The sequence below is a fragment of the Geotrypetes seraphini genome, chromosome 1, assembly GCF_902459505.1.
Source record: "Geotrypetes seraphini chromosome 1, aGeoSer1.1, whole genome shotgun sequence".
Lineage (NCBI taxonomy): Eukaryota > Metazoa > Chordata > Amphibia > Gymnophiona > Dermophiidae > Geotrypetes > Geotrypetes seraphini.
The window spans coordinates 303,686,010-303,701,822 of NC_047084.1; the positions used below are offsets into that span (position 1 = coordinate 303,686,010).

Here is a 15,813-nt window from a genome sequence, read left to right on the forward strand (position 1 = left end):
AGTCAGTATCGTACCAGCTGTCTGATATGCATTGTCTTTTCCTACATTCTTTCAAAGGTGCAATGTCATTTAAGACCTGGTTGCTAAAGTTTTTCTATCCTAAAATGAAATTTGGATCAAAAACTGAGTTAGATATTAGGCTATAATGCATCCAGAATTCTACCGGGCTCAGTTGTCCTCTTGTGCAAAAAGTTTTCTCTTTGAAATTGTTTCCTGGTTTCGTTTTGAGTTGTATTTTAATCCAGCATAGTTCATAATTACATAAAAGATGGTCCGACCAAGGAGTATTGGTCCAAGTTTCACCTTTAAAACTTACACTGGGAGTAATTGAAACATTGGAAATAAATGTAATCTCTCGAGGGCTTCCCAAATTGCCTCAAGAGTACTCACCGCTGGTCTTGATGTTCCCGGGTCAGCATTCAAGCTGGCATTCGATTCTCCCTGCCGAGTTGATGATGTCGCAAGTCCAGCCCTTTGATCTGGGTTTTCCCCTGACTCCATCTCAGGACAGGGCACTTCCAGCAAGACTGTGGCTTTGGCAAGGTGCGGCGGTGGAGCAGTGCCTTGAGGAGAGAGCGAAGTCTCAAACCCTAAGTCTCCAACCACTTCTCCAGGGGAAGCATGCCTGGGTGTAACTCCAGGCGATTGTTGAGATATTACAGGGGCAGCGGTGAAATCCAAAATCAAGTGTTGTAGAGGGATAGATGTTTTGGTCACAATGGGGTCGGCCATTACGCTTCGAGTGCGGCATTGTTGAGAAATGAGGAAAAAAGCAGAGCGGATTCAGGCGCTAAAACCGCTGCTACCTGCTGCCGCCATCTTGTATCTCCCTCCTGAATTCCGCTGTAACAGGATCTTCAAAGCCAATTGCATCTCTTGTGAGTACTGTAGACGAGCTTGGGCAGTCAGTTAAAAATGATAAGGAAGAACTTAATAAAGAGATTGAACAAATTAAATAGTGTTGTGGAGGTCCTGGCTGTTACAAACAATTTAGTAAAAGAAAGAGCAAGTTTGACCCAATGGAACAACTGGAAAACTACAACCGTAGACTGAATATTCAAATATTAAATTTTCCTAAATCCTTTGGAGTAGCTCCAAATTTATATTTTAAAAAAATATCTGACTGAAATATTGAAGTTTTCATCTCAACATATTCCTCCAATTAATTGAATATTTTATTTGCCTATAAAGAAAAATGCAGGAACTACGGTACTCCTCAGATGCAGCCAGAGTTAGTCACCAGATCTGCTTGAATCCACATTCTCCGAGAACACAGAAAGAGCTACCTTGTTAATATCTTTTGTCTTTGAACAAGACTTGAATGCTATTATGAAATTGTTTTTTTTCGTAATTCTCAATCCATGTTTTATGGGGAAAAAGTTTGACTGTTTCCTGACGTCACCAGAACTACACAGGAGCGTAGGAAACTATTTCTTACAATGCAAAATGAAACCTTAGCTTTAGGAGCAACTTTTCTTCTTGCTTACCCATATAAATGCTTAGTCAAATTTCTAGGTGTTAAATATGTTGTTTTTTTTTCATTCCAGACCAGCTAAGGTCTTTTCTGGACATGAAGACCCTAGTACGGGGGAAAGATCAGCAGTGAACAGTTGTGTTAATTAGAGAATTAACTGCCTTGCCTATTTCCTTTAAGCTATTTCTTTAATTTGAGTCTTCTTTCACTCTTTAGTATCTCTCATAAATTTTGAGGTCTGAGGAAGATGTTTTATTTTCTTAAATATTTGATGTTCTTTTAAAGGGCAAAATGTATGAGTTATCTATTTGCATTCTGTTTTTCCTGAACAAGAGGATTCTTGTGAAATACTGGAAATTAATAAAAAGATAATGAAAAAAAAAAAAGGAAAGAAATGTAATCAGATCTAAGTGGTGACCTTTCTGATGGGTTTTAGTCGGAGGTGGTTTGGAAAACCCCAATGATGTAAAGAAGGAAAGTAGATCTGTTAAGTTGGAGTTATCTTCTTGTTCGAGGTGTAAATTAACATCACCAGCTAAAAATCTATAGGCACCAGCTACAGAGTTTGCAAGGAGGAATTCATAAAATTCCTCTTTTGCTAGCTGCCATTAGTTAGGGGAATATATAATATTGTGACAATCAAATTATCTTTACAATTTTCTTTAGATATTTTACAAGTGAGAATTTCCAGATCATTGGTTAATTTGAAATCTAACACTTGAAACTCAAAATTATCTCGCATAATTATTGCTAAGCCACCTTCTCTTTTTGAGTTTCTTGATAAAGGGATCATTTTATAATCTGAGGTAATAAATCACCTATGATAATATCCTGATCAGAGATCAGCCAAGTTTCAGTTAAAAGTAATATGTCCAGGTTTCTTCCAGCCAGCCTTTGACCAATTGTGCTTTATTCCTGACTGAACGAATGTTCAGATATGCTCCAGAAAGATTGTGTTGTTCTAAAGGAGTCAAAGGCTCTGAACGTCGTAAGTTCTTTAGGAATCGTTGTCTTTTGTGCATTGGTCTTGAGGAATGGTGGGAGGAGTTAACCACAGGGATTAGAAAAGGACCTGTTTCCATGCAATCATGAAAGAAGCGACAGGGGCGAGAAGGTTTTTCAGACCTTGTGATTCTGTCCCATATAAAGTGGGTTGGAATTGATTCAAATGCTAAAGCTCTTGAACCCCAACTTCTAGTACCTAGCAAGTATAGAACAAAAAAGGCAAAAAACATTCCTGTAAGATCGGCTATGTTAGCTCGAACCGATGGTTGCATGTTGGAGCTGAAGCCCTTTAAAGGGCTATAGAGATGGCTCTGAAGCAGAAAGGGGCTGGGCTTCCCGCCAAAGAAAATTCAATTTTGGGGCTGCTCTTTTTTCTAGGTGCAGTGAGGGGGTGTTCCGCCACTTATTTCTGTCAAATGGGATGATCAGTGACACTCAGAAAAGCACACAGACAATATAAAGCATAAACAATCACACTTTATAATACATATATATATAAATATAAAATAGCATCACCGTAATTCTGGGCAGCACCATCCTTCACAATCGGGAACCCTCTGCGATTGATAGGAGGGGAGAACCGGGTTTCTGTCCCTTCGTTGCAACGAAAATGGATTCATTTTCTATGGGCCGAGTTCGTCTCTTATATAGGGTAACAACTGCTGCCCTCTTAGTAAGACAGCTGGTTCTGGTCTTTTGTTATTTGTTTTGACAACACCCAGGTCAAAAGAGGTCAAGATAGCAGATACTTGTTTGGTTTCCCTGTCCTTTTGATGTAGCCCAGGAGGTGTGGCAGAGCCCGGTTTCCCATCTGTCTTTACTGATGTTATTTGAGCGGCACGCATGCAAAGGAAGTCAAGATGTTAGCTAAGCAAACTTATTATAGAAACCATCTGGTTTTACTGTCCTGTGGAGATCAAAGAGGTCAGGATCTCAAATCAAGGAGGTCAGGATGTCAAATACGCCAGGATGTGTTGCAGTTTATTGTCTCTTTGATGCTATCCAGTTGACACTCAGACAAAGGAAGTCAGGATCTCAAATAAGCAAGGTTATTGTAGAAACCATCTGGTCTTACTGTTCTTTGGAGGTCAAGGAGGTCAGGTAAGCAGACTTGAGGATACATATCATTAATATTCTGAACATGTCAGTAATATGCTGAGGCATAACAAGGGGGTGACCGGTCTCCCTTTCTTTCACTGTTCTTGGTGCACAAGCAGCGTGCTGAGCCATGCTGCATTCTGAAACAAGGCCCTTTAAAGGGCTAAAAGGCTCAGGGAAGAAGGGGGCGGGACTTCCCACCGAAGAAATTAAAAAAGCTGTTCTAGGTGCAGTGAGGGGGATGGCTGGTCTCCCTTCCCCTCACTGTGCTAAAATTCTACCTAAGCACTATTCTGTAAATACACGTATAAGACCAGATTCTATAAATGGTGAATATTCGTCACCAATAAAATTTCAGTGCTCATCACTATTCTATAAAGGGCACTTCTGACTACTCTTTATAGAATAACATTGAGTGCTGAATTTGGAACAGAGAAGGGCAACAAATTTGATAAAACGGATGGTACGACTTCATTATGAAGAAAAGATAAAAAGGCTGGGGATCTTCAGCTTGGAGAAGATACGGCTCAGAGGAGATATGATAGAGGTCTATAAAATACTGAGTGGAGTGGAAAGGATAGATGTAAATTGCTTGACAATTCTTTCCAAAAATACTAGGACTAGGATGCATGTGATGAAGTCACTAAGTAGTATATTTAGAAAAAATTGGAAAAAATATTTTTTCACTTAGAGTGCAATTAATTATACTCTGGAATTTGTTGCTGGAACATGTGATGAAAACAGTTAGCTTGGCAGGGTTCTAAAAAAGTTTGGCTAATTTTCCTAAAACAAGTCCATAAGCCATTATTAAGATGAACTTGGGGAAATACATAGCTTATTCCTAGGATAAGCAGCATAAAATCTGCGTAAAATTTAAAATCTGGAAAATCAAAATAGGAGTCCAAATCTTAGGTTTTTGAACTTTCCTATGCCTAAATTTAAAACCCCTACGGAGATTTTTACACTTCCCCCTCCCCATTCGCGGTTTCCCTACTCGCGATTTCACGTAATCATGATTTTTTTTGGGGGGGGGAGGAGGGAAAAAGAAACCCCATATTTTTGTCTTCCCCACGGCATCCTGGCCTTACTTGGTGGTCTAGCTGGTTTTCGGAGCAGGAGCGATCTTCCTACGCTCCAGCCCTGTGCAGATAGCCATTAGGAAATGGCTGTGGGGAGTTTCCGTAGTCTCTCGAGAGACTACGGGAACTCCCCACAACCATTTCCTAATGGCTATCTGCACGGGGCAAGAGCGTAGGAAGATCGCTCCTGCCCCGAAAACCAGCTAGATCACCAGGTAAGGCCGGGATGCCAGGGGAAGGCGGAAGGGAGGCGGGGGTTGGTCAGAGCCGGATATTCACAGTTTTTCGCCATTCGCGGTCCGGCTCTGCCCCTACCCCCCGCAAATAACGAGGGAGAAGTGTAATTATTTTCTAATTTCTACATTGCAAATATCAGAATTGAACTTTCCCCCTTTACAGAAGATTTACTTCTTGAAGAGAACTTTAAAAGAAATGAATGTAACTACAGATCAAGAAATATCAGCGATCTTGGAATCATCAGATATTGAGTTATTAGCATGGGCTACACTAATAGTTTCCTTGGTCTTCCATCAGGATAAAGACTTGATTTTGAGGCTTTATTATAATATAAAGCAAGTTACTTATTTAGGAGAAAGAACATTCGTATATTCTGATGTTTCCAAATGGACTCAATTAAGAAGAAAATAATTTTTACGTTATCGTGATAAAGTGATTTCTTTGGGTGCCTCTTTTCAGTTAAGATTTCCCTGCAAGTGTTTTGTATTATTTCAGAATAATAAGTATATATTTTATGACCCTGATCAGCTGCGTTTCTTTTTAGAAGGGAAAGGAATTTCCTTTGCACCCCAGTGAATAATAGAATAACTCAAGTCTGTAATTAAAGCCGAAGTTAATCCGCTCTATTTTCCTTTAATAATATTGTTAAGTTGTTTTCTTTCCTGGAAGAATTTCTTTCTTGTCTCTTTCCGTTCTTCTACTTTATCTGAGGACTTTGTATTAAGGTATAATTGTCTCTTAAGCCAGTTTTGACTTGATTTATAATTTTTAAATCCAATAGTTAATTGGTTATATTAATTTCTTTAAATTTCCTTTTAAGCTCAATTATGTACTTAAATGAAAATCAAATAAATATATATATATTTTTTTAAAATCTGTTTTACTCCTTGGGATCTTGTCAAGTACTTGTGAGCTGGGTTAGCCACTGTTGGAAACAGGATACTATGCTTGATGAACCTTTGGCAAATCTTATGTTATGTATATCTAATACTGCTACCTATACAGATAACAGTGACAAATATATAGATTATATTAAGTATTGATACTTAATTCGGTGACTGTTCCAACTAAAAATCCAGCCATATGCGGCTTTGAAAGATCGTGCACAACAAGCAATTTGAATTATTCTGATGTTGTTCCAATGTAAGCTGTAAGAACCTGAAAATAATCCATTTTTCTCTAGGACCTAATATAATAGTTAGAATCCTATCCTGCATATCTGACTTACAGAACTCTCTCTTTTTTTTTTTTTTAGGCTGGTTCAGAGGGTATAGCTTGAAGAACAGATCCAATCAGGTAAGGACTACTCAAAACATAGATGCACATATGGAGAAGTTTTATCACAATTTCTCTTATGAGCTCTGTGACTGTGAAGCTCATTTTCAAAAAAAAGCATGTCCATAAAACCCCGGCATAAAGTGGCACTTGGATGTTTTATTTACCAAAACGTCCAAATCACCATTACAAAACCTATTTCCTAGACAGTTTTCTATGTTTTTTGTCAGTAGTTCATCTAAATTCCAAGGGGACATGTTAGAGGCATGTTTTGGTCTGGACTAGATGGACTTATGATCTGTATGTTTTGTGGCGATAATCAAACATTTTCCAAAATATCCAGGACACAATTTGGACATTTGTTGGCTTGACCTGTTTTAATTACAAGTGCCAATGACCTGTTTTAATTACAAGTGCCAACAAGTTGTCCAAACTGACAAGTTGACCACTGGAGGATGAAGGCATAACCCCCACCACATACACTCTCCCCTCCCACCCCCCAAAGATGTGATTGAAACAGCATATACCTGCTTGTAAGACAGCTGCAGATGTTTTGGTCAGTCCTTTTAGAGCAATAAAAAGGTGTCTGGAGTAGCCTGATGTTCAGTGCAGTGGACTGCTGAGAAGGAGATCCAGGCCCATATCCCAACCTAAGTATCACAGTACCTAAGTACATTTGTGGTAGAAGCCTGAGCCCACCAAAACCCTACTGTACTGATAGGTGACACCTGCAGGCATAAGGGCTATTGGGGTGGAATATGAGGGGTTGCAGTGGGTTTTGGATGACTTTTTATGGGCTTACCATACACTGTAAGCAGGTTATGGTGAGATGTGTATCTGACACCATTTATGTGAAGCTCACTGCAGTGCCCCTTAGGTGCCCCAACTTCTCTGCTGGGATGTCCGTGTGGTCAGTCTACTAAAAATGCTGGACCCTCCCACATCCCAATGGCTAGTTTTGTGTGTTTTTTATTTGGATGTTTTGTTTTTCGAAAAGGGTAAAAGAAAAAGATAGATGCACTAAACGGTGAAGATGTCTAGAAAGGTCATTTACAAAAAAAAAAAGATAGACATTTTGCTGTTTTGAAAATGGTCATTTTCTCTATTCAATATTTCGACGCACTTCTAAAAACCTCTAAACTCGGACATAGACATCATATCGAAAATGCACTTCTAGACCTCATAAGCAAAATGTTAAGCTAATTTTTACAAAATAAAAGTTGTCCAGCATGAATGTTAATTCATCAATGTGCTGTAAAAGATGAAAAAATATATCGTATTTTTTGCTGCATATGACACACCGGACCATAAGACACACCCTAGATTTAGAGTAGGAAAACAAAAAAAAAAAAACATTCTGAACCAAATTGTGCACCCAGCCTCCCTCGCTTCCTGCATCACCCTCACCATAATTGTGAGTTTACCCTAAATATACATATATTTATAACTACAATGACTGATATTTAAAAAAAATTGCTAACCACTGATCTGAATATTGACCCATATATTTCTAAGGAGTGATGGGTCTGGGTTAAATGTTACTACCATATTTTTCAGTCCATAAGATGCACTTTTTCCACCCCCAAAAGTGAAGTGAAGACGACCCCCCTCCCGGTACCCTTTAATAACACGGCCCGCCCACTAGCCCTTCCTTTTAAAACACCCTCGCCTACCCACAGTACCTTTTTAAACGTCCCTTGAAGTCTTGTGGTCCAGCGGTGTATGAGTACGCTGTCTGCACTGCTTCTTGTGTTTGCCCCACTTTCTGAATAGCTGCAGTCAGTTCTCGCGACTCCCGCGAGAACTGATGCAGCCATTCAGAAAGCAGGGCGGGCCCAGGCAGCAGCGCAGACAGCATGCTCCTGCCGGCCCATACACCGCTGGACAACCAGGCTTCGGGGGCGGAAAAAGTGCATCTTATGGACCGAAAAATATGGTAATAACATTTAACCCAGACCCATCACTCCTTAGAAATATATGGGTCAATATTCAGACCAATGGTTAGCATCTTTTTTTAAATAACAGTCATTGTAGTTATAAATATATGTATATTTAGGGCACTGTTCTTCAACCGCCGGTACACAGACCGGTGCCAGTCCGCAGGAAATTTCTGCCGGTCCGCACAGGGCCGGCAAGATTAAAGTGACCATAGGTCCCATTTTCAGACCTCCTGTCCCGTTGTCCCCACACACAGCTTTGGGACGCCAAAATGTCCCGTTTTCAGGGACAGCGTCCCGAAGCTGTGCTCGGGGACAACAGGACAAGCGATCATTTCCTGTCCCTACCTGTCGCGCAAAAAAAAAGCCTCCCTCCTTCCTTTCACCCGGTCCGCTGCTATCTTACTGCCCTGCTGCTGCTGCTAAAACCGACAGGAAGTCTTCTTTCCTACGTCAATTCTGATGTCAGAGAGGACGTTCTTGGCCAGCCAATCGCCCAGAACGTCCTCTCCGACATCAGAATTGACGTCGGAAAGAAGACTTTGTGTCGGCTTTAGCAGTAGCAACAGCAGGGCAGTAAGATGGCAGTGGACCGGGGAAAGGAAGGAAGGAGAGAGGTGTTTTGTTTTTTTTTTGCACAGCAAGGAGGGAAGGAGGTAGGCAGGCAAGCAAGCAGGCTGGCTTTCGCCAGTGAGGTAGATATGTAGGCAGGCTGGCTTCGGGAGTGGGGGTGAGACAAAATCTGGAAGGCAGTGGGAAGGATGCACTGGGGGCACTAAGGACATGGGAAGGAGGCACTGGGGGCACTAAGGACATGGGAAGGAGGCACTGGGGGCACTAAAGACAAGGGAAGGAGGCTTTGAGGGCACTAAAGACATGGGAAGGAGGCTTTGAGGGCACTAAAGACAGGAAGGGGCACTAAGGACATGGGAAGAAGGCACTGGGGGCACTAAAGACATGGGAAGGAGGCACTGGGGGGCACTAAAGACAGGAGGGGACACTGAGGCTATGGGAAGAAGGCACTGGGGGCACTAAAGACATAGGAAGGAAGCACTGGGAGCACTAAAGACAGGAAGGAGCACTAAGGACATTGGAAGGAAGCACTGGGGACACTAAAGATATGGGAAGGAGGCACCGGGGGCACTAAGGACATAGGAAGGAAAGAGGGAGGGAATAGAAAGGGACAATTCTTGGGCCTGAGTGCAGAAAGAAAGAAACGCAACCAGAGACTCATGAAATCACCAGACAGCAAAGGTAGGAGAAATGATTTTATTTTCAATTTAGTGATCAAAATGTGTCAGTTTTGAGAATTTATATCTGTTGTCTATATTTTTCACTATATTTGTCTATTTTTCTATAGTTACTGAGGTGACCGAGCTCGCAGAGATGGGGCGGAAACAGGGTTTTTAAATTTTAGTCCTAGTAGTTTGCCGGTCTACAAAATAATTCTTTTATTTCTGCCGGTCCACCGGTGTAAAAAGGTTGAAAACACTGATTTAGGGTACACTCACAATTATGGTGAGGGTGACGCAATGTGGCAGAGCTGAGTTTTCCCTTCTTTTTTTGCCCTTATTGGTTCTGTCCTTTCTAATAAATTCTTCCTTTTCCACTAGGGCATATTTCCTTCATCTGTGATTTGCTTAAAGAATGCTCGAGTTGAGAAGAGAGGGTACGTATTATGCGAGAGCTGTAAGGTTGCATTTTATTTTGTTTCCCTAAGCCATTTTAGCAGGTAATTACAGAACAGTAATTAGGCATACTACTACCATAAGTGTGCACTTACAGTATATGTATGAATGGCAGTGTTCTATATGTTTTACAATGTAAATGATAAACCACACAAAGTGGGTTGATCAAAATCAAAAAGGGCACCAGTCAATGTGAAGATGTAAACAGTGTTTTATTAACAATTATCAGTTGGAGAAAGACTCAACACGGCCATGTTTCAGCTCTAAAGCCTGCATCAGGAGTCAGAAGACAATCAAACCTTCAAATTAATTTAAGAACAAATACATATTCTGCTACTACTATTATTTATTATTTTTATAGTGCTACCAGACACATGCAACGCTGTACAGAAAAGCAGTAGCAAAAAACGATGGTGTTTAACAGTGACAAACATGATACCTGGGCTCAATTAGCACTGCAGCATGGTTGCGGGTTGGATCGGGAGTTTTTGTTTTTTAGGAAAAAAAAAAAGTTTATGCAGCTCCCAGCCCAATATTCAGCCAGGACCCGCATAAGCTAAAAGGGTCAATTTAGGACAGCTTTTGAGCTGTCCTAAATTCACCTGCTTAGCTTATGCGGGCCTCAGCTAAATATCACCAGCACCCTCCCTAGCACAGACCCTGGCCTGTCCTGACTAACTCAACTTTTATTTTAGGCTGGTCAGCGATGATATTCAGCAGCACTGCCTGGCTTAGTGCCGCTGAATATTGGTGGTTGGGCAGCAACATTCAATTTAAACAGGCCAGAGTCTCTCTAGCCTGCTTAAATTACTCTGAATTTTGGGCCATCAAAGTTTATTCTATAAGGAACCATGGTCACATGATCAATTTTGTGCAAGATTCCCAAAAAAGAATTGCTATGCTTTGCAATGTCTGCAAATGTTTCAGGGCAGAATGGCAAAACCCAGCATAAACCTAGTTCCCATAATCTAATCATGATAATACTGAAGCAATGTGTGTGGGCTGAAGCAATGTGTGTAAAGTAATTTTATCAAAATAATATCTAATAGCCTGAAGGCGATGAAGAAAGAAAAAACCTTTTTGTACCACACAGAGCGCCTGCAATTACAATATTACATTTCAAAATGGATTACATGTAGAGAATTAGAACATGTACCTAAGAAATTACAAAAATAAAAAAAATTATTTAGATAAAGCATGTTCATGAATCAAGATAGCTTTTATAGCTTTTATAGAAACATCATAATTAGCTAGAGAGAACTTTGTTGACAATGAATTCCAAGCTTTTGATGCTCGGTAGAGAAAGAATGAAGTAAAAACATGCCTCTAGGATTCAGGAAAGTTAACATCATTGGATTACATGTTGAAGGGCTAATTCTATAAACGACACTTAAATCAGCCATTGCCTAAAAAAAGGCTCCAGGCACATGTTAATGACACTTAAGTGCCATTTACAGAATTGCAGGTAGCGGCGCCTATGTAAAAACTTATGGAGTTCATAATCGCACTTGGATGATCAAAAAGACAAGTCATCCAAGTGCCAATAATCGATTTGGGTTTTAAATGTATCTAAAACTGACTTAGGCATTTTCAGTGCTGCTGTACGCACAGAGCTAAAATGGGCATTTTAGAAGGAGTGGTCAGGGCGGGATTTGGGTGGACATGGGCTGACCTAGACTTAGTCGGACTGCAAGTATAACCGAATGTTCAACAAGGCTGCCTTATATGTAGCAACTTAGGCGATGTAAAAACAGGTCTAAGTGCCCAAAAGATATTCAAAGTGACTAGATAACCACTGTAGAGACAAAGTACAGGCCCCCACACACTCCCCCAGTTATCACTGACCCCCCCCCCCCGCCATAAAAATAGGAATAAAAACATTACATATCTGCTACAGAACATCAGCACCTGGCAATGAAAGCCTAGTAGAGCTGCATAGAGGTTGCTTAAGTAGCCTGGGGGGGGTGGGCTAGTGAACCATAGAGAGGAGGACACAAGCCCATAAGACACTCTAACCACTGCATTCATGGTGAAAAATGTGAGTCCACCAAAAAAATCCCAAACCCTACTGTACTGCCACATAAGGGCTATTTGGGTGGTAGACAGGTGGGTCTAGTAGGTTTGGGGGGCTCACCATGACCTATAAGGGAGTTGTGGTGAGATGTTAATGTGGCACCCTTTTTGTGAAGTTTGTAGCAGGGCCCTTTAAGGTGCCCAATTACTGTGTTGCCATGTCTGGGTGTCTAGTCCATCACTTTGCTGGCCCCTCCCATGTCCAAAAGATCTTGTTCTAAGCGTTTTTGACTTGTACAAATTTATGGACAAGAATGGGGTATTAAGATAGATGACTTAGTGATCTGGACGATGAAACGGCTGGACGTGCAGGTAGACGATTCTCGAAAAAAATATATATAGATTTTGGACATATTTTTTGAGAATGGACTTTAGACACTGTTAATTAACGACTTAGTGTTAGTCACGGGTGACTAATAACTTAGGCCCAAAACGGACTTAGACATTTATTTTGATTATGCCCTTCCACATGCCTGAAATATAGACCATGATTTTAAAGGCCTACATTTCAGGTGCCTAAGTTTTTGGAGAATCTCGCTTAGCGGCACCTAAGTCATGCTCCACCCATTGAAACCGCATTAACGCATTAAATCTTAGCTGCCAAATTTCAGACCATTCTTCAAGCTTTGCTAGGTCCTTCCTCATGTTGTTCACACCATTGAGGGTATCTACTCTATTGCAGATTTTGGTATCATCTGCAGAGGCAAACCTTACCTGATAGCTCTTCAGCAGTATCGCTTACAAAAATGTTAAAAAGAACAGACCTAAGAACCAAAACTTGAGGTACACCACTGGTAACATCCCTTTCCTCAGAGTGATCTCCATTGACCACTACCCCCTATCGCCTTCTACTCAACTAGTTTCTGACCCAGATGCCTGGACGGAACACTGTCAAAGGCTTTGCTAAAATCTAAATACACCACATCTAATGCACTCCCCTCTATCCAATTCTCTGGTCACCTAGTCATAAAAATTGATCTGATTTGTCTGATAAGACCTGCCTCTAATGACTACATCTGATCCTGTTAGCCACTGGATTCTAGTAATATTACTATTTTATGTTTTAAAAGTGTTTCCATTAATTTACTTACCACAGAAATCAGACTTATCGGCCTATAGTTCCAAAAAAAAAAGCATACACACCATTTACATTTCATCTGAGGAGTAAAATCTTGGATCCACTATTTGTACTTACTACCTCTATGGGAAAAAGAAGGCACATTTAAAGAAAATAACTAAGGTCTGAAATTTACAAAAATATAGAAAAGTTGAAAGTCAATAGTTAATTTATACTTATCAGATGTTAAAGCAGTTCCAGTAGTCATTGATGTAATATTTAGCTGATGGCAGTCAAGTTTATGCTGTACATGAATATTATATGATTTTCAGGGTTGTGGAAGTCCAAAAGAGAAAGTGAATTCATTTTTAAACAACAGTTTTTAATCTTAATTTTCTCCTTGCCATCAAATACTGTAAATTATGTGGCGGTTATAATTTTCAAGTGATTTTATCTGAATCTATTGTAACGTGAACATTTTAACACCTAATATTTATTTACCATTGCTTCTGAGTGCAATAAAGTGTATTTTGGGTTACATTTTACACCACTGTGGTAATTCTTCCCATAATCGTTACCAAGCTGTCATCGTTCCAAAATATGTCTGCCAGTAACATCTTGGCATCATTGTGACAATAAAGAGGGGAAACGGTGATCTTGTGGAGGAATTGGACCGACCCAGCACAACATCTTAAATAAATAAGTGTGTTCCTTGTCACTCATGGGGCTCCTTTTACGAAGCCATGTTAGCGGTTTAACGCGCATAATAGCGTGCGCTAATTTGCCGGCCTCGCTAGCAACTACTGCCTCCTTTTGAGCAGGCAGTAGTTTTTCAGCTAGCGCGGGGGTTACTGCGTGCTAAAAATGCGCATGGGATGAAGCCACTAACGCAGCTTCATAAAAGGAGCCCAGGGCCTCGTCTGTCTACCTTAGGTCTTTGCAAATGCTCTCAGGCAAAACATAGAATCCTCTTAGATAATAAAAACTCCCATCAGTATCTTAAATCCACTGCTTGACTGAAACTTGTAACTCCACCCCCATGCATACTTTGAAGGCACTTCCTTCGCAGTCTTTACTGGGTGAGCACCAGGTTTGTGGCTCTTCTCTTCCTCTTTCCATCCCGTTATGGTCACAGATGGGCATCTGCTGCTCTTAATTTCTGTCCGCTAAAGGAGTTTTTCCCTTTTTGGAGGGTCAGAAGAATGTACTGCTTTGCTACAATAATCTCTTCACTGCTTATATCGGTTGTAATTTTCATCTTCCATACTGAACAGCGACTAGTATTTCTGCAATTTTTACTAAGAATCAGAGAGTGTAAGATCTCTAAGAATAATCTCAGTTGATTCAAATATTATAGCAATTTTTAGATGGTTTCTGAAGAAATGAGATCTTGATTAGAGAATGACACGGTGGCGGTTTACCCGCGGCCACCGCATTTTAGCCGTGGGTCACCCGCCGAAAACGGGGAAGAAAACTAGCAGTCGCTGCGGCGACGGGGACAAGGCCATTCACCGCCCGCAGGGCGGTGAATGGTCTTGTCCCCCGCAGTGAGGCATGAAGGATCGCGCGGTCCCCGCAGCTCACACCCGCCCGCCCAATCGATTCCAGTGTCCAGCCAGCTCTCTCCCCTCTCCTCACCCCAGTCCGCAGATCCTCCTCCTCGGCGACCTGCACGCTACCAGAGAGCCGCGCACACCCGCCGCTGCTCAGCCTCGATCTTCTGCTCTGATGCAACCGGAAACAGGAAGTTGCAGCAGAGCAGAAGATCGAACACTGAGCAGCCGCGCGTGTGCGGCTCCCTGGGAAAGCGCGCAGGTTGCCGAAAAAGAAAACCCACAAACCAAGGTGAGGAGAAGGGAGAGAGCCGGCCAAACACCAGGATCGAACGGGCAGGCAGGTAGTGGCCGCGGGGACCGTGCGATCGCTAGTGTTCCCGGCTCAAATTGGAAGGAGGGAGTGAAAGGAAAAAGGCTTATATGGATGCAGCGGGGACGGTGACGGGGCAGTGAATGGGATGGCAGTGGCGGTGACGGGGCGGTGAAAGGGATGGCGGTGACGGTGACGGGGCGGTGAAGGGATCGGCGGTGACGGGGCGGTGCAGAGGATGGTGGGCCGGTGACGGGGCGGTGACGGGGACAGATTTTTTCCCCGTGTCATTCTCTAATCTTGATCAGTCTTCTCTAGGGCCGCTTCTATATAGATAGAGTAGGTGAGATCTGTACATGCTGTCTCTGTAGTTAATTTAATTACGAGGTAGAGAGAGAGGTGCGTAAGAGAGACATTTCTGATTCTGATCTTTTTGACTTTAAGTTTGAGGAACAGCAATTGCCCTCTGTACTCACTTAAATTCTCATGTTTGCTTTCAGAGTATGAAAGCAGTAAAGGCTATTAATTCTTGTGAACTGCAATTAAAGAAACTTTTTCCCCTCTTGTGTTATAGGAGGGAAGATTTTGGCTTACCCCTCCACTCCTAAAGACTTCTTATTTAGAGATTCTTATTATCTGTAGAAAAAAACTGAGTTAGAAGAGATATCTGGTTGCCTTAGGGTTCCTTTTACTAAAGTGCGCTAGCGTTTTTAACGCACGCACAAAATTACCATGTGCTAAACCACGCGGTATGCTTCTAGAATAACGCCAGCTCAATGCTGGCATTAAGGTCTAGCGCACGCGGCAATTTAGCATGCGCTATTCCGCGCGTTAAGGACCTAATGCACCTTTGCAAAAGGAGCCCTAAGAGGTAACAGAAGAAAAGGAAGAGGAAATACAGAGGAATAAAGGACTTCTGTGAGCAGAGAAACTGGAAGATATGTCAATCAGATGCCAAACTGAAGAAGAGGATTAAAATAAATGACGAAGGAATCTACATTGCATTTGCTCTCAACATTTTTGC

General features: G+C 41.6%; 1 protein-coding gene across 1 annotated transcript in view; it reads left to right on the forward strand.

Annotated features, from left to right (window-relative positions):
* Positions 1–15,813, forward strand: part of LOC117365127 (dedicator of cytokinesis protein 2-like) — a 1,549,644-nt gene that overhangs the window by 88,757 nt on the left and 1,445,074 nt on the right. The window contains exons 3-4 of the mRNA XM_033955120.1: positions 6,149–6,189; positions 9,719–9,774. Of these exons, the coding sequence (XP_033811011.1) occupies positions 6,149–6,189; positions 9,719–9,774 (97 nt within the window). The remainder of the gene's footprint in view (positions 1–6,148; positions 6,190–9,718; positions 9,775–15,813) is intronic.